Source organism: Leptonychotes weddellii, chromosome 3 (assembly GCF_054177405.1).
Source record: "Leptonychotes weddellii isolate Sample4059 chromosome 3, ASM5417740v2, whole genome shotgun sequence".
In the NCBI taxonomy this organism is placed as follows: Eukaryota; Metazoa; Chordata; class Mammalia; order Carnivora; family Phocidae; genus Leptonychotes; species Leptonychotes weddellii.
In genome coordinates this window covers 13596345-13618861 of record NC_138371.1, presented here as the reverse complement: position 1 = coordinate 13618861, position 22517 = coordinate 13596345, and the positions used below count along the sequence as shown (strand labels likewise).

Here is a 22517-nt window from a genome sequence, read left to right as displayed (position 1 = left end):
AAAAAAAAAAAAAAGAATATGAGGGAGGAGAGAGGAGGCTCCCCTCCGTGTTAATATGTTTTGGAAATTATTGCACCGGAAGATAAGTAAGTGTAGACCAGTAAATAATTTAACTATTTGCTTCAGGAGATTCCTACAAACTGATTTATCCAAGAAAATAGTTTGCTTATTTGGGGAAACAGCTCTCTTATCAGGAAACAGATTGCTCACCTGTGAAAAAGAGCATACCTATCAGGCAACAACTTACTCAGCAAAACCCTGACCTTGCTGTGTCCACCAATCCTAAACTATCATGTCATAAACTATGCCCACTGTAAATTGGTTCCCTGTACTCTCTATACCATCTCTATACCATCTGAGCCCCAACTCAAACCCAAATCCTATAAATAGCCTTCCTTGGTATCCCCCTTCTGAGACACTGTGTATTCTATTAAGGTGGTGTTTTTCTTTGCTATGCTAAATCTGATAAAATTAGCTTTTGAGGAGTTGACAGTCAACAGAAGGGAGAAAAATAATATTCATTGAGTATTGGTGTAGGTGCTCATTATGTGTCCAACTGTTATATGTTAAAATCCACTTCCTTTGCTAATTTGTGTAGAACAGATACCCATCAGTGCTTGGCTATGCTGTGACTTGGGCTAGAAAAGATATAAAAAGTCTTTTTTAAAAAGATTTTATTTATTTATTTGACAGAGAGAGACACAGTGAGAGAGGGAACACAAGCAGGGGGAGTGGGAGAGGGAGAAGCAGGCTTCCCGCTGAGCAGGGAACCCGATGCGGGGCTCGATCCCAGGACCCTGGGATCATGACCTGAGCTGAAGGCAGACACTTAACACCTGAGCCACCCAGGTGCCCCAAGATATAAAAAGTCTTATTTCTTGTTATTTATTGTAAACACTGAGATTCATAATAAAAAGCAATGCATACTTGAAGCCTTCTTTACAATGAAAGGGGTAAAATATGGCAAGACCGTAAGGCCTTAAACAAGCTGCCACTTCTCAGCCTCCATGAGTGTCTCCATGTTCCCCTACAAATATCGTGTGAGCCGAAGTGGGCATGGAAAATTCTTCCTTTCCACCCTCCCTGTCTGCCCAGTGCCCACCTCCTGAAGGCAGCTTCTGTGGCCGTTTTCCGTGTTCATGCAGCCAATATAATGCCACAATTCTTCACTAAGTCCAATGCAATGGGTTGAATTTTGTCCCCCAAAAAAGATGTGTTGAAGTTCTAGCCCCCTTGCCCCCCCACCAAGCCATACCTCAGAACATGACCTTCACTGGAAATAGGATCTTTACAAAGGTAATTAATTATAAGGATAACTTATTCAATATGACCAATGTCCTTATAAGAATGGGAGATTTGGATGCAGAGACAGACACACAGAGAGGGAAGAGAGGTGAGGACACACAGAGAGAAGACAGCCATGTGCCTGGAGTGATGTGTCTACAAGTTGAGGGAGGCCAAAGATCACTGGCAAACACCAGAATCTGGAAAAGGTAAAGGAGGATCCTCTTCTAGAGGTAGGGAGAGCATGGCCCTGCCTATTTTGTGATTTCAGACTTCTAATCTCCAGAACTATAAGACAACACATTTCTGTTGTTTTCAGCCACCCAGTTTTTGGTACTTTGTTACGGCAGCCCTTGGAAACGATTGCACCCCAAGTCAGCATTTTAAAGGAAAGGATGATTACACAGAACATTTCATTATTTTTTATTATATATGTAATTTATTTTATTTTATTAAAGATTTATTTTTTTATTATTCATTTGAGACACAGAGATACAGAGAGAGAGAGAGCATGAGCAGGGGGAGAGGCAGAGGGAGAGGGAGAAGCAGGCTCCCCGCCGAGCCAGGAACCCGATGCGGGGCTCGATGCGGGGTTGATCCCAGGACCCCAGGATCATGATCTGAGCTGAAGGCAGACGCTTAACCATCTGAGCCACCCAGGTGCCCTTATATGTAATTCATTTTAAACTGTTGCTTGTTTAAACTGTTACTTAGGGACAATGTTAATGGATACGAAGAACTAAATGCTGGGTTTCTGGTTATCTATATGGACTTAAAAAAAAATTTTTTTTTTAAATTTTTATTTATTTGTCAGAGAGAGAAAGAGAGAGAGAGAGAGAGCAAGAGCATAAGCAAGGGGAGCAGCAGGCTCCCTGCTGAACAAGGATCCTGATGCGGGACTCAATCCCAGGACCCTGGGATCATGACCTGAGCTGGGCAGAGGCTTAACCTCTGGATCTTTCCTCCTGCCTTTGTACGAGCAATGTGGGCTGAAAATGGAAAAAACATGAAGAAAAAGATCAAAGACAGAATCAGTGTTATTGAACCACCATATTACTACTTTTAAAATCTGTATGATAAAAAGTTTTTAAGTTTCAAAAGACAAAAAATATCGGGGCGCCTGGGTGGCTCAGTCGTTAAGCGTCTGCCTTCGGCTCAGGTCATGATCCCAGCGTCCTGGGATCGAGCCCCACATTGGGCTCCCTGCTCGGCGGGAAGCCTGCTTTTCCCTCTCCCACTCCCCCTGCTTGTGTTCCCTCTCTCGCTGTGTCTCTCTCTGTCAAATAAATAAATAAAATCTTAAAAAAAAAAAAAAGACAAAAAATATCTAATTTAAAAACAGTACTGGGCACCTGGTGGCTCAGTCGGTTAAGCATGGTTAGTTAGTGTGGCTCAGTCGGTTAAGCCACTGGGTGGCTCAGTCCCTGTATGGACTTTTTATATTAATCCTGATAGAGTAATTTCCCTTTATAACTCTTTGAAATAAACTATCTCTTCCTGAAACATGACTTCGACGTATAACATAAACACCAGGGTACTTTACACATAGGACTTAAATTGTTGACACAGTTATCAATAACCTTTTCTGAGGATAGGCAAATAAGTCCACAGGGTCATTTAACTAATAAATGATGAAGTTAGTCATGCCAACTAACTCTCATTTTATTTATTTATTTATTTATTTATTAGAGAGGGGGAGGGGCAGAGGGAGAGAGAATCTTTTTTTTTTTTTTTTAATTTTATTTATTTATTTGAAAGAGAGAGCAGAAAGCACAAGTAGGGAGTTGGGGGAGAGGGGCAGAGGGAGAGGAAGAAGCAGACTCCCCACTGAGCGGAGAGTCCAATGCAGGGCTCTATCCCAGGACCCCAAGATCATGACCCCAGCTGAAGGAGGATGCTTAATCAACTGAGCCACCCAGGTGCCCTAAGAGAAAGAACCTTAAGCAGGCTCCATGCATGGAGCCTGACTTGGGGCTCAATCTTACAACCTTGAGATCATGACCTGAGCTGAAATCAAGAGTCACGTGCTTAGCTGACTAAGCCACCCAGGCACCCCCCACTTTTTTTTATTTTATTTTTTTTCTTTTTTTAAAATTTTTAAATTTTTAAATTTTTTTAAAGATTTTATTTATTTATTTGAGAGAGAGAGAGAGAGAGCACATGAGAGGGGGAGGGCCAGAGGGAGAAGCAGACTCCCCGCTGAGCAGGAAGCCCGATGCGGGACTCGATCCTGGGACTCCAGGATCATGACCTGAGCCGAAGGCAGACGCTCAACGACTGAGCCACCCAGGCGCCCAATTCCCCCACTTTTTTTTAGAGGGTGGGGAGCTAACTGCCATTTTAAAATAAAGTCCACCTTTCAGCTCCACAAATTCATTACTATAAGCATTAATCACGTGGATCAACTTATAGTAAGGGGTCATCATAGGATCAATGACCAAGGTCATGGAAGAGAAGAACCACTTTAGAAAAATAAATGTCAGTGGCCAAGATCTTTTCTCCAACCTTTCAAAGAATAGTGTATTTAATATTTAATCTAGAAAGATTTAAATTCAAATCTACTAGGTGTCAGAACCTGTACTAGATAATTTCATAATTACTTTAATCCTCATACCAACAAAAAAAATTTATAACTATGCATTAAGATTATAAAGGGTTTATATGAAAATAGCACGAATTAAACCTTGCTGATAAGCAGGGTGCTTCAGATTCTTCTAATCTTCATTCACTGCTAGAGATGGATTTGCTAAAATGTTATTTTATGGATTTGTTAAAATGTTCGATGATGGGCTTCCTTTAGCACCTTTCATTAGTTGAACTCAGTGGTGCTCAAGCTTTGATGCAGGGAAGGATTACTACAAGGCACACCATGCACACTAGTCTTTGTGAGTCACATAAGAGATTTTCAAAGATTAATGACACATACTTTGTGCCTTTGTGCTAACCCCTTGTTTAATGTGAAATTTCATAGCTGGTGCTATGATTCAGCTCCAAATTTTGCATCGAATTACCCAGTATAAGGAAGGCAACATGGTCATAAAATGTTCTGGACTAGAGTATATAAAGGTTAACCTGAGGAACTCAGAAAGGAAGCTAGTGCTCTCTAGGACCTAGTATGGATTCATTGGTAAAAGTCCTTGCTTATAAACTTCACTAAGTTTCTAAGTTATTTGATCGGGAGACTGCTTTCGTAGATCAGAATTTTTGCAAAGTAGTTAAAAGAGGATCTCATAATATCTTTAAGACAAAAGGTGATGTGTGGACAGAATGATCACGAGGTGAATTCACCATGTGCTGAAGGGCCCCAACTAAATGGCAGTCAGCTCCACTTTAGAAAGAATTCAGTGGTGTCAGGTTGAAAGAGTCTATCCTGACTTTCTTGTTGAAAATACCTAATGGAGATATATATGGAGTTCAGAACAGCATAAATTTGTCTCATTTGCAGATAGTAAGATTCTGAGAGGGATAACTGATGCCCTGGATCATAGCATTGAAATCTGAAGAGGACCCAATAAACTAGAAATATAAGTCAGATCAAATGCCATAAAATACTATTAATAAATATAAATCCTGTTCTATGATCCCTAGAGCACATGCATAAGGAAAGGAAGTAGAAAGACGGAAAAAACTTATGATCTTTAGTTGGCTGAATCATCAGCAGGAAGTGCACAGAAGAGATTGCAAACTTGAGCTGACTTAGCAATAACCCAGAACAATGGAGGTAATCATGGGACTTCTCTGGCTTGGCTCAGGCCACCCCTTTACCAATGATGTCATTTGGGGCAACAAAGTCTAATAAGCAACATCGATAAACTGAAACAGAATCAGAGAAGAGCACACCAAAAAGTGAGAACAGTTGAAATCATCATGTCACATAATGGAGATGTTTCATGTGGATAAGAGGAAAATCTGAGGAGATATGACAGCTGTCTTCAAATATTTGTATGGCTGTCACCAAGAAGAAATACTCAAATTTGTCTGCAGAGGTCCTCGGGGCAGAACCAGAGGCCATAGGGACAAGTTACAAGGAAGCAGATTCTGGTTAAAACAAAAAGAACATTCTGGAACTACCAAAAATGGTACAAAGATGTTCAAGCAAGGATGAGGGGCCCCCGGTTGAAGAAATCTGGCCATCACTCCCAATCGCTTACTGAATCTCCACACTTGAAATTCCTCCTTTCTAACCACAACTCAGCTGTATGTGGAGGTGAACAGGTGACCCAGTTCTAACCTTACAGTACCTTAGACCTTGGAGAAATTCCTGCTGGGGCATTTGGGTTAGATTTGATTTCCCAGTAAGAAGGAACAGATAAGGCTGGTGGCCGCCTCCACCCTTTATTCTGTCTTGAATACGGATGTGATGCTAAGAGCTGCAGAAGCTGTCTTGAAACCGCAAGGAAAAGGCCAAGAGAGTCAGGGAGGATCAGTCTGACAGCAACTGCTTACCTCCAGATACCTTGCTGGGTGAGAAAGATGCATCCTTATTTGTTCAAGCCACAGCAGTCAGATTTTCTGTTATTTGCAGCCAAATGTACTCCTAACTAATCTAGGAACATGGAATGCAAATAGCAATGGAAGCAAATTAGATTAACTCTAGAGTCACTCCAACCTTAAGATTTTTTTAGTCCAGAAGCTAACTTAATATTTTCAAATTTTTCTATATTTAACCAATAAGGGCGCCTGGGTGGCTCAGTTGGTTAAGCGACTGCCTTCGGCTCAGGTCATGATCCTGGAGTCCCGGGATCTAGTGCCGCATCGGGCTCCCTGCTCAGCAGGGAGTCTGCTTCTCCCTCTGACCCTCCCCTCTCTCATGCTCTCTCTATCTCATTCTCTCTCTCAAATAAATAAATAAAATCTTAAAAAAAAAATTTATATTTAACCAATAAGTATCCTTCTGAGTACTCACTGTGTAGATGGTGGTATGTTAAAACTAAACACACTATGGGGCGCCTGGGTGGCTCAGTCGATTAAGCGTCTGCCTTCGGCTCAGGTCGTGATCTCAGGTCCTGGGATCGAGTCCTGCGTCAGGTTCGCTGCTCTGTGGGGAGCCTGCTTCTTCCTCTCCCTCTGCTGCTCCCCCTGCTTGTGCACTCTCCCTCTCTCAAATAAATAAAATCTTTTTAAAAATAAATAAAATGAAATAAAATGAAATCTTAAAAAAACAAAAACGACAAAACAAAACAAAAAACTAAACACACTATGTATATGTATATTACCCAAACCTCTAACTTTGTGACAAGAGTTCAACAGTACACTAGAATTTCTCAACAATGCCATTGTAAGGAAAGGTGATTTTATTTGTGAATCAATTTTATGTAGCAATTTTAATACAATTTTGCAACTAATGGTACCCAGATCCATATTTGTTCCAAATGCTCACTGCTCATGGCCTACCAGGGCTTATGTTCCTTGGTCCAGGACCTGTGAAGAGGGTTTTGGGGATTTCCAATAGATCCCACACATTTCGGTCAACCCATCTCTTTCACCAGGAGGGAGAGGGAATGCCACCCAGAAGCTACTGGGAAGGGTGTCTTGGGCAAGCAGGGATGCCCGGGTCAGCAGTGCAACCAGAGGGAGCAAGTCTGATAGAATGGAACCATGGCTAAGGTCAACTTGGACCACAAGTGGAAACAGACACCATCCTGGTGTCTTGGTAGTGTCCAAGGGCAGCAACACCAAAGGAAGATGGGTGAAGAGAAGGGACAGTTATCCTGAGGATGCTGTCTTGTTTTGCCAAGAGCACTGGCTTCCCAAGCAATTTGGAGGAGGGACAGGAACCACATCCCCCTAAGAGATGGGAGAAAACCACTGGAAACATAGCTGGGAAGTCTGGCACACATTCCAGGGACTCTGGCTGTGGGTCTGAGCTGGAGAAAGCTGCCTTTGTAAGGCAGGTCTGAGATTCTCTGCAGCAGCAATCCCAGGTGGTCCTAAGAAACTAGGACATTGCAGATCAGGCCATTTGATAAATACTTTTCAGACTATGAACTGCAACACATGAGTGAATCATGATATAGACTTAGTGGGTCTCTGACAGCATTTTATTTATTTATTTTATTTTATTTATTTTTAAAGATTTTATTTACTTATTTGACAGAGAGACACAGCAAGAGAGGGAACACAAGCAGGGGGAGTGGGAGAGGGAGAAGTAGGCTTCCCGCGGAGCAGGGAGCCTGATGCAGGGCTCAATCCCAAGACCCTGGGATCATGACCTGAGCCGAAGGCAGACGCTTAACGACTGAGCCACCCAGGCGCCCCTCTGACAGCATTTTAAAAACAAGAAATAGAATAAAATAAAATAGACCAGAAAGAAAATATCAGAGCACATTGCCTATAGTAAAGGTAATGTGAAGCTTTTGTGTGTGTGTGAGAGAGACAGCCTTTGATGTAAAATACATCTCTTACTGTGGCTGAGGGTCAAAAAATGTTTGAAAGCTACTGATTAAGAGGCTCACTGCCTAGATAGACTTAATTTGAATAACAGAGTCTTCAGAACATTTTGTATCCTGTTCATTTCTATGATTAAACTAACAGGAAGCAAAGTGACTCAGGGCATCGACCAATATTAATTAAACAAATGTGTCCTGATTTTGGAATGACATGTTCTGGTTTCCTATTGCTCTTTTGGCTCACACAAATGTTCATACTTTATTCAGTGAAAGAATTGTTTGTTCTTTTGCTGCTCTTATTTCCTTCTTTCTCATCGATAGTAATTTATTTTCTGGAACATTCTTTAGCTCCATTTCCATAGTTTTGATCATTGGTTCCAACATTCCTCCTTTCAATCCGATACGAATTCTCTGTTTTTGTTCTGGTTTTTATCCATTTATTTATTTATTTTTGAGATTATTTATTTATTTATTTATTTATTTTAGAAAGAGAGAGAGCGCAAGCTGGGGCAGGAGCAGAGGAGGAGGGAGAAGGAGGAGAAAAAATTTACCGAAACGGACTGACAGATGCTGGTTCTAGAGGGGAAAGATTCTGATGAAGAGGGGAATAAAGGGACGCCTGGGTGGCTTAGTCAGTTGGGCGTCTGCCTTGGCTTGGGTCATGATCCCAGGGTCTTAGGATTGAGCCCTGTGTTGGGCTCCTTGCTCAGCAGGGAGCCTGCTTCTCCCTTAGCCTGCCACTTCCCCTGCTTCTTCTCTCTCTCTCTCTCTGACAAATAGATAAGTAAAATCCTAAAAAAAAAAGGGGGGAATGAAGAGTTCTGATTGAATACATATTGTTTTTGGAGTACTCCTACAAAATAGAATCATGCTGCAAAACAAGAGACCTCAAGGACCTCCTAGTTGATCAGACTCTGATTGGAAGCGGCACTGGGTATCCCTGGTTGGGTGATGCCTCCAATGCCAACACAGTCTCGGGTCTTTTAAAACTTACTGTGGCCTGTAGATGGGGCTGATAAGAAGAACTGAAATTATTTCTGATTAAAAAAACATAAGCACTTGGGGCGCCTGGGTGGCTCAGTCGGTTAAGCGTCTGCTTTCAGCTCAGGTCATGATCCCAGGGTCCTGGGATCGAGTCTGCCTCTCGCTCTCCCTCTACCCCTCCCCCCTGCTCATTCTCTCTTTCTCTCTCTCTCTCAAATAAATGAATACTTAAAAATCTTAAAAAAAAAAAAAAGACTCTCTGATATCTAACCTTCATGTGGTGTCAGACTCTGAGCCACAGTAAAACTTTCATCTGCTGCTTTAGCTCCTACTATGGATGGAAGGCTTGTGTCCCCCCAAAATTCATATGCTGAAACCTAATCCCCAATGTGACAGTATTTGGAAGTGTGTGTTTAGGAGGTGATTAGGACGTAAGGGTAGAACCCTCATGAATGGGATTATTGCCCTTAGAGAAAAGACCCTAGAGGAAAAACAGTCTGTCAGTTCCTCAAATGCTTCAACATAGATTTATCATATGACCCAGCAATTCCACACCCAAGTATATATACTCAAGAGAAGAAAACACATGTGTCCACACAAAAACTTGTACACAAATGTTCATAACAGCATTATTCGTAATAGCTCAAAGGTGGAAATAATCCAAATGCCCGTCAACTGATTAATGGATAGACGAAGTGTATTGTACCCATGTAATGGAATATTATCCAGCTATAAAAAGAAATGAAGTACTGATATATTCCATAACACGAACAGATCTTAAAAACATGAGAAGTGAAATAAGGCAAAAGCAAAAGGACAAATACTGTCTGATTCCATTTATATGAAGTATCCCAAATAGGCAAATCTTTACATTAGTAGTGGCCGAGAGCTTGGCTTGACTTGGGTCCCTCACCCCCCCAATGTCACATCCCCCTGACACTCCCATAATACATTTCCATATTCTGTCCCCACAGGTTTCCATCTTGGTTGTTTGGGGTTGGCCTTCACAGTGCCGTACCCTCTTCTGTTCCTTGCTTAGATGATTTTCCTCCATTTGCTCATGCGCTGCCGTCCATCAGTGGAGACAAGCCACCGGTCAAGAAGCCACCAGTCAAGGCAACATTTTCTGAACTTTCCTAGGAAGGGTGAGCCTGAGTCGCTGTTTTCAGTAATAATAATTCATACCCCATAGGAATCTGGGGCTTCCAAGCATTATTTCAGGGAATCTTTCCAATGGTCTTGTTGGTGTATTATTTTCCTTATTCTACAGGGGAGAACGAAGGCTCAGAGAGCTGAAGTACCTGCCCAAGATCGCCTCACCAGAGCATGTTAGAGCACTGGAGCACAGAATCCTGCAGGGATATGCATGTGGACTTTGTAAACACACGTAAGGTGGATAGAATAGCAGCTCAAGACGTGTTTGGGGGCGCCTATGTGGCTCAGTCGGTTAAGCATCTGCCTTTGGCTCAGGTCACAATCCCAGAGTCCCGGGATCAAGTCCCACATCGGGCTCCCTGCTCAGCAGGGAGTCTGCTTCTCCGTCTCCCTCTGCCCCTCCCCCCGCTCATGCTCTCTCTCTCTCTCTCTTTCTTGCATGCTGTCTCTCTCTCAAATAAATAAAGTCTTTAAGAAAAAAAAACATGTTTGTGTATCACCTCATAACCTATAAACTGTATTTCCTTGTTGGCTTAAAAATTAAATTGGTTAGCACAATTTGTTCCAAATTAATGAAGTATACCATGTTTTGATTCCAAAGTCAGTCTTACAGAATTCTGTTTTTATTCTATCTCCTGTTCAGTAAAACGAAAGCTCCTATTTTCCCACTAAAAAAAAAAAAAGTCACCTGAAATCAACTTTATATTTCCCTACAATGGATCTTTCTGTGGATGTTGTTCTTTTGTTCTCTATTTTATGTTCTATTTTTGTGTTAAATTTTCAAAGAGAGACAAGGAGTTTCCTCATGAATATTTCCTAACAGGGGACATGACTTGGACAGAAAATGGGACGAAAGTGGCCAGTCCTTGGTTAGGACCGCCCTTTCTCTTTGTTTGGCCCCAGGCCATTCCCCTGATCATTGTAAGTAGGACAGTGGGTGCCTTAGCCCTGTCACCGCCTTCAAGCGGAATTGGGCAGCACAGAGCTGCTGTCTTTGACCGGGAACGCGGTGTGTGGACACTGTGTGCTCCCCACTGTGCACAGTTCCATTTGTTGTCCGCGGAAGTTTCTGCCAAGTCTTTAACACTTGCAGCCAATTAAACACAAATTCCTAATGGCCGCAACTTCTATTTGCGATAATTTAATTTATCACAGGCCTTTCCTGACAAGTATTAGAATCAGGGCCAAACTCTGTCTTAACCACCAAAAAGGGGGAATTCTGAGCCCTTGCTCCTTCTCCACGGACCACTCTGCCCACCTCTTGCAGCCAATCCTATAGCCAGTGAGCGGGGCTGTGGCCTTGACCGGAGGATTTCTCTCGTCAGTGACAGTCCCTCCTCCTTTTCTGAATATAGTCTGTCTGTCTTAGGGTGGAGAATGTGTGGATTCAGCACAAGGTTCTCCTGGAGATATGTAAATGTGAAAAAGAAATGACTCTTTGGATGGAACATGTCAAGCCGATGAAGATGGCGTGAGGATGCTTGAAGGATTAGCAGGAGTCTGAGCAGGGGCAGGAAAGCAGGTCATCCATGGAACAGGCAGCCAGCTGCGTTTCCCTTTTTTTTTTTTTGCTCTTCCAAAAAAGATTCCCTAATAAGGGGGAGGAATCCCCTTATGTGAAAAATGTGCACCCAGAGTAAAAATTGCTGTGTCACTTTTTGGAAGCCCTCCTTTTTCTCTTTATTTCCAAAATAAAGCTTCCCCCCACCTTCTCCTTCCTCTTCTCCTCTTCGTCCTTCTCCTCCTCCTTCTCTTCTCCTCCTCTTCTTCTTTTTCTCCTTCTCCCTCTCTTCTTCCTCCTCTCCCTTTCTTCCTCCTCCCCATTCTTCTTCTTCTTCTCTTCTTCTTCTTCAATAAAATGTTATTTCTGGATATGGTCAATGTTGAATTCAAGAGGTATAAAAAGAAATACTGTAAAACAATATGTTAATAGGATGGTAACTAGATTTATCATGGTGATCACTTTGCAATATGTTCAAATATCAAATCATTATGTTGTACACCTGAAATGAATACAATGTTGGATGTCAGACTTTAATAAAAAAAATCTTACTGAGATTAAAATGCTAAAATACTCTCCTTAAAGCATAAAGTATAGACACATTATGCAAAAAATTTCACCTTGTCTTCAATTCCACCTCTGAAGAAAGTTATTATTTCTAGTTTCTTGTGTATACTTCCAGAGATAGTCTATATATGAGTGTATTCTGACACAATGGATTGAGCCCCGCAAAAATAAAACAAGATTTACAACCCAGAAAAAGACCGTCCTCATTGTGCCCAAAGAGAAAGAGGTGATCATTATGTGGATTATGTGAGATTGTGAGGCTCCCTCCTAGATTTTCTGATTCACATAGAATTCTCTACAGAAGGATAGTCCTTACGATCCATAGATCAAAAGACAGACTCCAACCCTGCTGAGGTTAGACTCAATAAAATAAAATCTATTCAGAGTATTTCCTGTTCTAAATTGTGGGGCACAAACCAGTCCGGGATTCTGCCAGCAGCATCATCGTGGAGTCTGTCGTTGGTCTACAAATGTAAATCACTCAGCCAGTGCATTAGTCAGCTTGGATTGCCATAACAAAATAGGACAGGCTGGGTGGCTTAAACAATAGAAATGTATTTCTTATTTTTTTTCCAAGGTGCTGGCAGGACTGGTTTCTAGTGAGGCCTCTGTTCCTGGCTTATAGATTTCTGCCTTCTCATTGTGGTCTTTCCCTTGTGTGTGGGCAGACAGAGAGAGAGAGAGAGAGTTCTGTGTCTCTTTCTCTTCTTGTAAGGGCGCCATTCTTATCAGACCTGGGCCCTACCCTTAAAACCTCATTTAACCTTAATCACTTCCTTAAAGACTCTATCTCCAAACATAGTCACATTGGAGGTGAGGGCTTCAACATATGAATTTGGGGGGAACACAATTCAGTCCACGACGATGGTGGACCATTAGCTAATGGTGATAACTATTTTAATGAAATAATAGCAGTGACTATTTAAGTACCTACTATGTGTTGGGCAATGTACAGCTTGCTCTGTGAATATAATTTATAGTTCTCAAAATAACTCCACAAGGTAGGCATTATTACTCCCAGGGAGTAATACTTAACGATTGATCCGGTTTGAGTGCTGACCAATCAGAATGAACACTGACTATAAACTATGTTCCAGTGCCTGAGGGCTGAGGAGGAGCCCAAAAAGATTCCATTGCTCAGGTGAAAAAGGGGAGATTTGGAGAGATTAGGTGAATTATATACAAGCTCATACAGCTGGCAAATGGTGGGTCAGGGACTGGAAACCACGTCTGTCAGACTCAACATTATTTTGTCCCTCCGCCATTTCCACGGGAGCTGTCTGCAGAGGGTCTCCATAGTTCTCCATCTCAGTGAGCCTCGGAGTGTCTTCCATCGTATCCACAACTGACTTAACAGTGCCTGCTTTGGAAGAGGCTGGCTTAGTATCAAGGTCAATGTGCCTGTTGGCTCCTCTCAGAGCTGACCCAGACCTTGATGCAAGGGCCTTCCTCACCGCCCACTCCGGCTCACGTCTGACAGTATTGCAGGGTTTCTGAATCTGGGTCTTTGCAAGGGGCCCCAGCTGTCTCTCCCAAAAGGCATATCTGGGTCTCTGGGGTCCTTTGCCTCCATCCATGAACTTGACCTCCACTGGTTGTCTGGATCAGGTATGTGCTACTCCTGCCCATGGTACAGCTTACACGTGTATTTGATCTGATCTTGGGTCTTAGACTCCAGCCTGATTATCCAGCATGAAGTACCAAACACCAGAAGTCTAGTACTTGTAGGCTAAATCCATTCTTTGAATTACCTCCCAATAACCACCTCTTCCTGTTCCACGTGCTCCTCATTCTCTCTCCTTTGTGTTCTTCTTGCTTTCATGTTCCCATTTTTCCTCTTCTCCTTTTTTCTGTTCTCCCTCTGATTTAGGGCTGTGTTAGCATGTACTCAAGAAAGTAGTCTTCACTTTCCACATTTATGGCTTAAGAACATTTCTGTCTCCTGGGCCGTCAGGGGCTCAGTGTATCAGTGGGACAGTGTATGAAACTTTCCATCCATCAGTCTGTAAGCGATATCTGTAAGCAAGCTGGAACTGGTCCCAGTTCAAGGCACTTTCATTAAAGATTAAAAAGCAGCCTGGCGCTTTTTTCTCTTTCTTGCCGCCATCCTGCTCTGTGTGGCTGTTTCTCGCCATGTCTTCTCACAAGACTTGCAGAATCAAGCGATTCCTGGCCAAGAAACAAAAGCAGAATCGCCCCATTCCCCAGTGGATTCGGATGAAAACTGGTAATAAAATCAGGTACAACTCCAAGAGGAGGCACTGGAGAAGAACCAAGCTGGGTCTATAAAACGTCACACATCATGAGATGACACATCTAATTGGCACCACATATTCAATTAAGTTGTGTGAAGATCATGTGTTCTATCCTATCACTCTGTAAACATCCTTCCTACGTGGCCATACATATGCTTTATCATTGAAATGATTTTTCTCTGTTACTATGCCCCTGCACCAGTAGGTTGGTTCAGGAATAAATGTGAGAACTTTCGTCTCTACTACTGCTGTGTTTCTGATTTGTGAAGTACTGAACTCCCCCTCCTGTCAGATCATGCATTGCACTGTCAGATAGAACTTTCTGCAGTGATAGAAATGTCCCTTGACAACCAAGTATGTAAAGTGTGGCTAGGGGGCGCCTGGGTGGCTCAGTGCCTTAGACCCAGGTCATGATCTCGGGGTCCTCGGATCGGGCTCCCCACTGAGCAGGGTGTCTGCTTGTCCCTCTGCCCCTCCCCCTGCTCATGCTCTCTCTTTCTCAAATAAATAAATAAAATCTTTTTAAAAAAAATAAAGTGTGGCTAGTTTGAATTAAAAAAAAAAAAAAAAAAGCAGCCTGGCTTATTCCAACCTCTACCACGCTTCCCCCAATGACACCTTGTCCAGAGGAAAAGGGAAATGTTTTATTATCAGCGAATTTGTTATCACATTTAGACTTTACCTGGATGCATCCTCCATTTCTGCAACAAAGTCTCATGGTGCACAGTATTCTTTGGTCCTCGATCTTGCTGTGCTCATCGTTACTAGAATCAATATTTGTAGTACAAGCAGAACTTGGCTCTGAGGATAAATCCAAAGGATAATTAGTGCTCTGACAAATGAAAAGCCTTTTTTTACATGCCCTTTGTTTGATAGGCACCAAGTGTTGTATTTTCTTTTCTGGGTTTTGTGTAACGGGCAAATTCTAGGCACTCCTTGACCTTGTAATGATAAGCTACCTCGATGACGATGACACTGGAGAGCCTTCCCTTCCATGGATCCGAAGTTTTCAGTCTAAGGATGAGGTCCCGACCACTTTTTCCCTTCTGCACCATAAATGAAATGACTGTGAAAACATCAGCTTTACCATTTAGGAAAATAGCTTAGGGACAAGAAGGTGTAATATTCACCTGCCAAAACACCCACAGGGAGGTATGGGTTACGCCATCAGGTGTGAGAATTGCTCTGGGGAAGGACATCTCTCCCACACTGGCACTGCTGTCCTTGACACCTAGACGTTGAGAAACATCTGGAAAAGGTATTAGAGATACTGAACCAGATAGCTCAGAAGGGGCTCCAGGCTGCCCAAGAGCTGATGTTCATTCCCTTGTCTTTAAATAAATATTTACTGAGTACAGCCTCTGTGCTAGACGCTCTCCTGGGTGTGAAAGTCTAGCAGTGAGGGAAACAGGCTTAGGCGCTGGCCGCGGGGTCCCCCAGGAGACAGACCCCCAGGAGATGGCAAGGATGCTCTGCTTGTCATCCAGGACCGCCAGGCAGTGGCCTGAGCTGCTGAGCTGCAAAGCTAGAGCCCTGCTCCTTCAATGCCCAGTAATCAGGCCCCGGGGAGCCTCTGGAAACACTGCAGGTGAACCTCAGCTTTTGAATCTGCTTTTAATGTGTCAAAGGCCTTGGTCTTTTCTGGTTGGGAAAACTTTGACCAAAATGTATTAAAACAGGAATCTGACTGACAAGCAGTTCCTGTACTTAACGTTAAGCCGAGGATCCGGGCTTCAGAGATCATTTTCAAGAATGCTTAATCTTGTTAGGATGGATTCCCGTGACCACCGCTAAGTTCTCTGAACGCTCACCGAGTAAATGCAGATGACATTTACTCCAATTAATACTGCCTCGAACGTAGAGATGGTCATCATCTTTCCCCTAAGCTTCTTCCTCCCCCAAAATAATCTTTCCCAAAGCTTATCTTCTTTGGCTCCAGGAGGCAAAGTTTCCCACTGAAGTGTTTCTTCCTTTTGAACTCAGTGCCATCTGCCTTCTGCAAAGAATTGTCTAAATATTGCTTTTGAAAGGAATTATTTGAAAATTCTAAAAGCTAGGGGTTTTTGGCCTTGTTGAAATACACACACATATGCAAAACTCTAAACTCTAGTGCTTCGGTGACACTCCCCACCTATTTATCTCTGCCATTTATTTGCTTTAAAATAATTATAGTTCTTAAAGACAAGAAGGCTTAGGTTAGAAACAGGATGATTAATGACTTAATTTAGTTCTGGTGACTAAAAGACTGTAAACTTCCTGTTTCTGAATGGCACTTAGGAATGTAATTCCTCCTTTTCTTTTGCATTATTCCAACTTTCTAGACAATATGCAAAGAATGGGGGTGGATTGATATTCTATTGGTATGCTGAATGAAAATCGCAGACTGTCTACTGCCCAGCCAGTCCTTTTGAGTTGATACCCTGGGAGGTGACTCAACATGGTGACAGGGGATTTAGTGTTCCATCTATTCCATTTGTCCCTGAGTCACCAGGAGCTTTGGGATCCACAGCGAGCCCGGAGGTGTAGGTTGGTCCAGGGTGTAGCTCATTGGACCAAAGTTCCCCGTCACTTGATGTATCTGCTCCTTTCAGAACCGACCTACCACTTGGTTGAAGAATACTGCAGCAGGAAGGTACTTGGTTCTGTAGTGGGAGTCTCTCGGAGGTGCACAGTTGTATCCAGTCTGAATCCCCATCCAGGAGCCTCTGGTGTGTGGTGGGATTTGGATGTTGGGCAGGATGGGCCCATGGCCTCATGAAGCCTGCTGGCCTTCATTCTAGAGTCAAGGGCTCACAAAAGCCTTTCATATTCAAAGGTAGCAAGCACCGTAGAGGAATCCCTATTACCATGTTCCAGAAATGAAAGCTATACACACCCTTTTGAAGTTATTGGCAAATTGCTGTCCATGGAAAAGTTCTTTTCTACCATACAATTCAGACTTTCCCATTTCTAAAGTCAGATAATCATACTGCTGTATGTTCAAGTGATTTAAGGATTAATTTATTAAGATGCGGCTTCATTTTATCGCCTGACAATGTGAATGTAATTTTGGAAATCATAGCACTATATCAGACGATTGCATTCTTAATAGGGAGGACATTTCTTATAGGTCTTACAGGTATGCAATTTTGTGATTACTTTCTGGGAGTCTTTGTCGTATTAACAAAGAGAAACTAGTTATTTTCATCACTCAAGAAAGGCTTAAGAAGTTTATTTATGCCATCCCCCCAACCCCCTCCCCCCCGCCCCACCCGGGTGTCTCAGTTGTTTAAGCATCTGCCTTCGGCTCAGCTCATGATCCCAGGGTCCTGGAATTGAGCCCTGCATCGGGCTCCCGGCTCAGCGGGGAGTCTGCTTCTCCCTCTCCCTCTGCCTCTCCCCACTGGCTTGTGGTCTCTCTCTCTCGCTCGCTCACTCTCTCTCTCTATCTCTCTCTCTCAAATGAATAAATAAAAAACTTAAAAAGAAGCTTATTTAAGGGGAAATAATAAATTAATATTTTCTTAAGTGTTGTATCTTTAAGGGTACAATAAGCTGGTTATAAAGGATCTAACCTGGAAATTTGGCCTTGTACTGTTTTCTTAGTCCTGCTGGGAGTTGTATGTGTATCTGTGTGTTTGTGTACTGGTGGGGTGGGAGTGGGGGGAATTATGAGAGAGGCACACAGAGGAGGTCAAGTGTAATTCAGTGCTCAAGCAGTCAACTCCAGTAGGATGAAATATAAGTCTCTTTAGACTTACCTGCATGATTCTGACCCTTAACTCATGCAGTTGGCTGATCTTGCCTGACATGTGGCTTTTATCTTTCCAAAAGAAGGCAAATCACATAGACAAACATTCATTGTACCCTTGCTATGTGAAAGCCACGTACAAAGTAAGCTCTTTAGGGGAATACAAAGGAATATAAGGCATAGTCTTTGCCCTCTTAAAGCTTTTGATTCGACTGGTATGAAGTTAAACACCATTAAAGACAGTAATGAAGATAATGCCCACAGCAGTTAGGGGATGGGGGTGAGGTTTATCCAAAGATAACCTCAAACCTGTCCCTTCTGAAACTCCTCCTAGGGCTTCCTACGTGCCCTTGAATGAATGGGAATAAAATAGCTAGTCAGTTGCGATGGACAAAGAGCCTCTTCTCGCCAGTGCAAAGCTCTTCCCAAAGGCAGTGCTTGGGTTCCAGAAGCCTAAGTGAGGACGCCCTCACCTGACTCCTTACCCTTGACTGCAAGGCTGGACACATGGAGCCAACTCAGGGTCCATATTCCAGCCAGTGGCCGGAAAAGGAGTTGGACCAGAGAGTCCACGAGGATGGCCTACTTCAAAGACAAGGGACAGGAAGAGTTTTGCTCACCACTCTATCTCCAAGGCCAGGCATAGAGCAGGTGCTCAACAGCTAACTAGGTGAGTTAATAATTGAATAGTACATTATGAACTGAAGGATTCTTTCTTATTCTTCATCAAGGACAGCATCGCATTGTTGTTTCTCAGGCCAAACATAAAGGATTAGACATATAGTCTTGCAGTACATAAATCACAGCCACTAGAAAATTAATTTCAATTTTAGTAAACATTTTCCCCATAAAAAAATCTTCCTTTTAAAAATAGATTTTTGGGGGGCGCCTGGGTGGCTCAGTTGGTTAAGCGACTGCCTTCGGCTCAGGTCATGATCCTGGAGTCCCAGGATCGAGTCCCGCATCGGGCTCCCTGCTCAGCAGGGGGGGTGGTCTGCTTCTCCCTCTGACCCTCTTCCCTCTCGTGCTCTCTGTCTTTCATTCTCTCTCTCAAATAAATAAAATCTTTAAAAAAATAAAATAAAATAAAATAAAATTTGATTTCTTGAGACTGTAGAAAGAATTATACTAACTATAAAAATGCAGGGCACCTGGGTGGCTCAGATGGTTAAGCGTCTGCCTTCGGCTCAGGTCATGATCCCAGGGTCCTGGGATCGAGTCCCACATCGGGCTCCCTGCTCCTTGGGAGCCTGCTTCTCCCTCTGCCTCCCTCTCTCTGTCTCTCATGAATAAATAAATAAAATCTTTAAAAAAAATGCAGATAAGTGAAATAAAGTTAAATTATCCTATCCCCAAAGGTAAACACTGTTAAGACTTTGATATGTATTTTCCTTCTAGTCTTTTTTCCAAGCATAACAAAAATCATGCTTTTTAAAAATAACATAATGCCTTTTTCTTTTTTTCTTTTAAGATTTTATTTATTTGTCCGAGAGAGAGAGAGAGAGAGAGAAACAGAGAGAGAGGGAGTACAAGCAGGAGGAGGGAGAAGCCGGTTCCCCACTGAGCAAGGAGCCAGATGCGGGACTCAATCCCAGGACCCTGGGATCATGACCTGAGCTGAAGGCAGACCCTTAACCAACTGAGCCATCCAGGCGTCGCAACATAATGCCTTTTTCATTTGACATTTTTCCATGTCAATTTGTCTGGAATAAATGTATCACTCTAAATTATTTTACAACACTCAGATTATGGGCAATATTTTGACCTTTGAGATGAACATAGGCAGGAAAATGTTTAGACCCAGTAACATAAAAAAATATAAAGGCAAAATTAATGTTGATTTTCCCTAATCTAAGAACAGTGCATTTTTCTCAGACCCTGTGGTACAGTTTGGATAAAACAGAATGAATAAATTAAAAATGACAACAGTGTCTTTGTCCTAGAGTTTCCTTTCTTTCCCCTAATAGCATTAGGGTACAAGTGAGTTTTTATATGAGAGTTGATTTTATCTATTTAGTCTTTTGGCACTTACAATGCATTTTTTTTAAATATAAAAGATGTTATTGGGTGCCTGGGTGGCTCAGTTGGTTAAGCGTCTGCCTTCAGCTCAGGTCATGATCCCAGGGTCCTGGGATGGAGTCCTGCATCGGTCTCCTTGCTCAGTGGGAAGCCTGCTTCTCCCCCTGCCCCTCACCCGTGCTCTCTCTCTCATGCTTTCTCTCTCTCAAATAAATAAATAAGACATCTTTAAAAAAATAAATAAAATAAAAGATGTTATTGGGGCACCTGGGTGGTGGTTCAGTCGGTGGAGCATGTGACTCGATCTCAGGTTTATGAGTTCAACCATGCTGGGTATGGAGCCTACTTAAGAAAAAACAAACCACAACAAAAAAAGCCAAAAGATGTTATTCCTATTAAAATTCTTTTGAATTTGTTTTTATCGGATCCCAACCTCGTAGAGGAATTGGACAATTTAATGAGTGTGACCAAAGAGGAATGACATGTTTTGGCATACAGAGCTAGTGTTTTTGAAGACAGAGAATCCAGTGGAACACCTAGAGAGACACACACACCAAAAAATAACTCCTGGGTCATAGTTCTAGAATAACCATGCCATGTTAACGATGGAGTTGCCGTCCATGCCTCTCACCAGCGAGTAGCTGTGGGAGTAGGCAGTGCTGGCTTCTCATCGTCTGAAAGAGCTGAGATTGGACTAATATTTTGAAATCTGTGACTTGTAACTCTTTCTTAAGTGTGGCAGGAAGCAAAACTCAGAGCTGTTGCTGCTTCAAAGCACTATCGGCTGGTAGATCTGTTCCCTGTGTCACTGCCCTTGTCTTCCTCCCAGGTCACAGCCAGCAGACATGTGGGTGACAGTGTGTGGGGGCTGAGGATTGCGCTGGGCTCTTGTGAGGCATGGATGGCATTGCGTCAGATGCAATGGTTAAGACTGATATCCATATACATTGACACCTCTTATGATTTCCTTGTTTGAACTACATTCTCTTGGCTTCATCAGAGGGATGGTTGGGGTGGCTTCCTACAAAGGTTTGCTTTCCACATATTTTGTATCTTGCCACAAGGATCTCGTCATTTTAGTACTGATGGTTATTATAAAGATATATATATATATATATATTTTTTTAAGATTTTATTTATTTATTTGACAGAGAGAGAGATAGTGAGAGCAGGAACACAAGCAGGGGGAGTGGGAGAAGGAGAAGCAGGCTTCCCGCCGAGCAGGGAGCCCGATGCGGGGCTCGATCCCAGGACCTTGGGATCATGACCTGAGCTGAAGGCAGATGCCCAACGACTGAGCCACCCAGGAGTCCCTAAAGATATATATTTTTAAGCGTAAGTAATTATCTTTACGCGTGTCAAGAGCACAGTAATTTGTTTATTTCCAAATTAGTTTGCCTTTTTTTTTTTAGATTAATTGAATAAGAAATTATCTTTCACTAGCGATGGTTATTTTGGTTAGCAACATGACTGTCCTTATCATGAAACTGCAACTCACATGAAATAAAAACAAAACATCTATTTATAACCAATAGAATTACTTTATTATATGTTAGATGCCCATCACCAGTCCCATTTGGAATTTCTCTGAAAAATAGATTCTAGTATTTCCTGAGGGGAAAAAAAAAGCTGTTTCTCTGAATATTCTCCCCTTTTCATTAGACATTTTATCAAGTAAATGTTTCCATTTGGAATTAAGATTTCTTTAAAGGGCAAGCAAAGGCATATATGTTTTGATTTATTTAACATGTAATGTACTGAAGTTCTGAGACTTGTGCACAAGGTTTATGTATTTTTTTCCTCTTTTTAAATTTAAATTCAATTTAACATATAGTGTATTATTAGTTTCAGGGATAGAATTTAGTGATTCAGGGCACCTGGGTGGCTCAGATGGTTGAGCGTCTGCCTTCGGCTCAGGTCATGATCCCAGAGTCCTGGGATCGAGTCCCGCATCGGGCTCTCTGCTCCTTGGGAGCCTGCTTCTCCCTCTGCCTCTCTCTCTCTCTCTGTCTCTCATGAATAAATAAATAAAAATCTAAAAAAAAAAAAAAAAAAAGAATTTAGTGATTCATCAGTTGCATATAACACCAGTGCTCATCACTTCAAGTACCCTCTTTAATGCCCATCACCCAGTTACCCCATCCTCCCACCCCTCTCCCCTCCAGCAACCCTCAGTTTGTTTCCTAGAGTTAAGAGTCTCAGGGTGCTTGGGTGGTTCAGTCGGTTAAGCATCTGCCTTGCACTCAGGTCATGATCCCGGAGTCCTGGGAGCGAGTCCCACATCAGGCTCCCTGCTCAGCGGGGAGCCTGTGTCTCCCTCTGCCCCTCCCCCTGCTCGTGCTGTCTCTCTCTTGCTAACTTTCTCTCTCAAATAAATAAATAAAATATTTTTTTTATTAAATATTTTCTGTTTTTCATTTATTCATTACTAATTTTTAATGAGTACATAATGTACCATTCATTGGCTATCTATATCTGTTTATTAACTATTGCCTTATTCCAGGGATTGGCAAACTATGGCCCTGCATTTGTAAATAAAGTTTTATTAGAACACAGCCATGCCCATTTATTTACATATTGTCTATGGTTATTTTTGTACTACAAACGGCACATTTGAGAAGTTTTAAGAGAGA

General features: G+C 42.4%; 1 protein-coding gene and 1 pseudogene across 2 annotated transcripts in view; both read left to right on the top strand.

Annotated features, from left to right (window-relative positions):
• The window catches only part of MOGAT1 (monoacylglycerol O-acyltransferase 1), a 94388-nt gene extending 84259 nt beyond the window's left edge, over positions 1 to 10129 (top strand). Inside the window, exons 7-8 of one of the 2 annotated variants that reach the window (XM_081813502.1) lie at positions 9632 to 9802; positions 9928 to 10129. In XM_081813502.1, the coding sequence (XP_081669628.1) occupies positions 9632 to 9797 (166 nt within the window). In that variant the 3' untranslated portion in view covers positions 9798 to 9802; positions 9928 to 10129. Of the gene's footprint in view, positions 1 to 4872; positions 4901 to 9631; positions 9803 to 9927 lie in introns of those variants that run through there. The other variant, XM_081813507.1, reaches the window with a different exon arrangement.
• A 520-nt stretch (positions 10130 to 10649) lies between these two features.
• Positions 10650 to 14671, top strand: LOC145720456 (large ribosomal subunit protein eL39 pseudogene; annotated as a pseudogene).
• The last annotated feature ends 7846 nt before the right edge of the window (positions 14672 to 22517 follow it).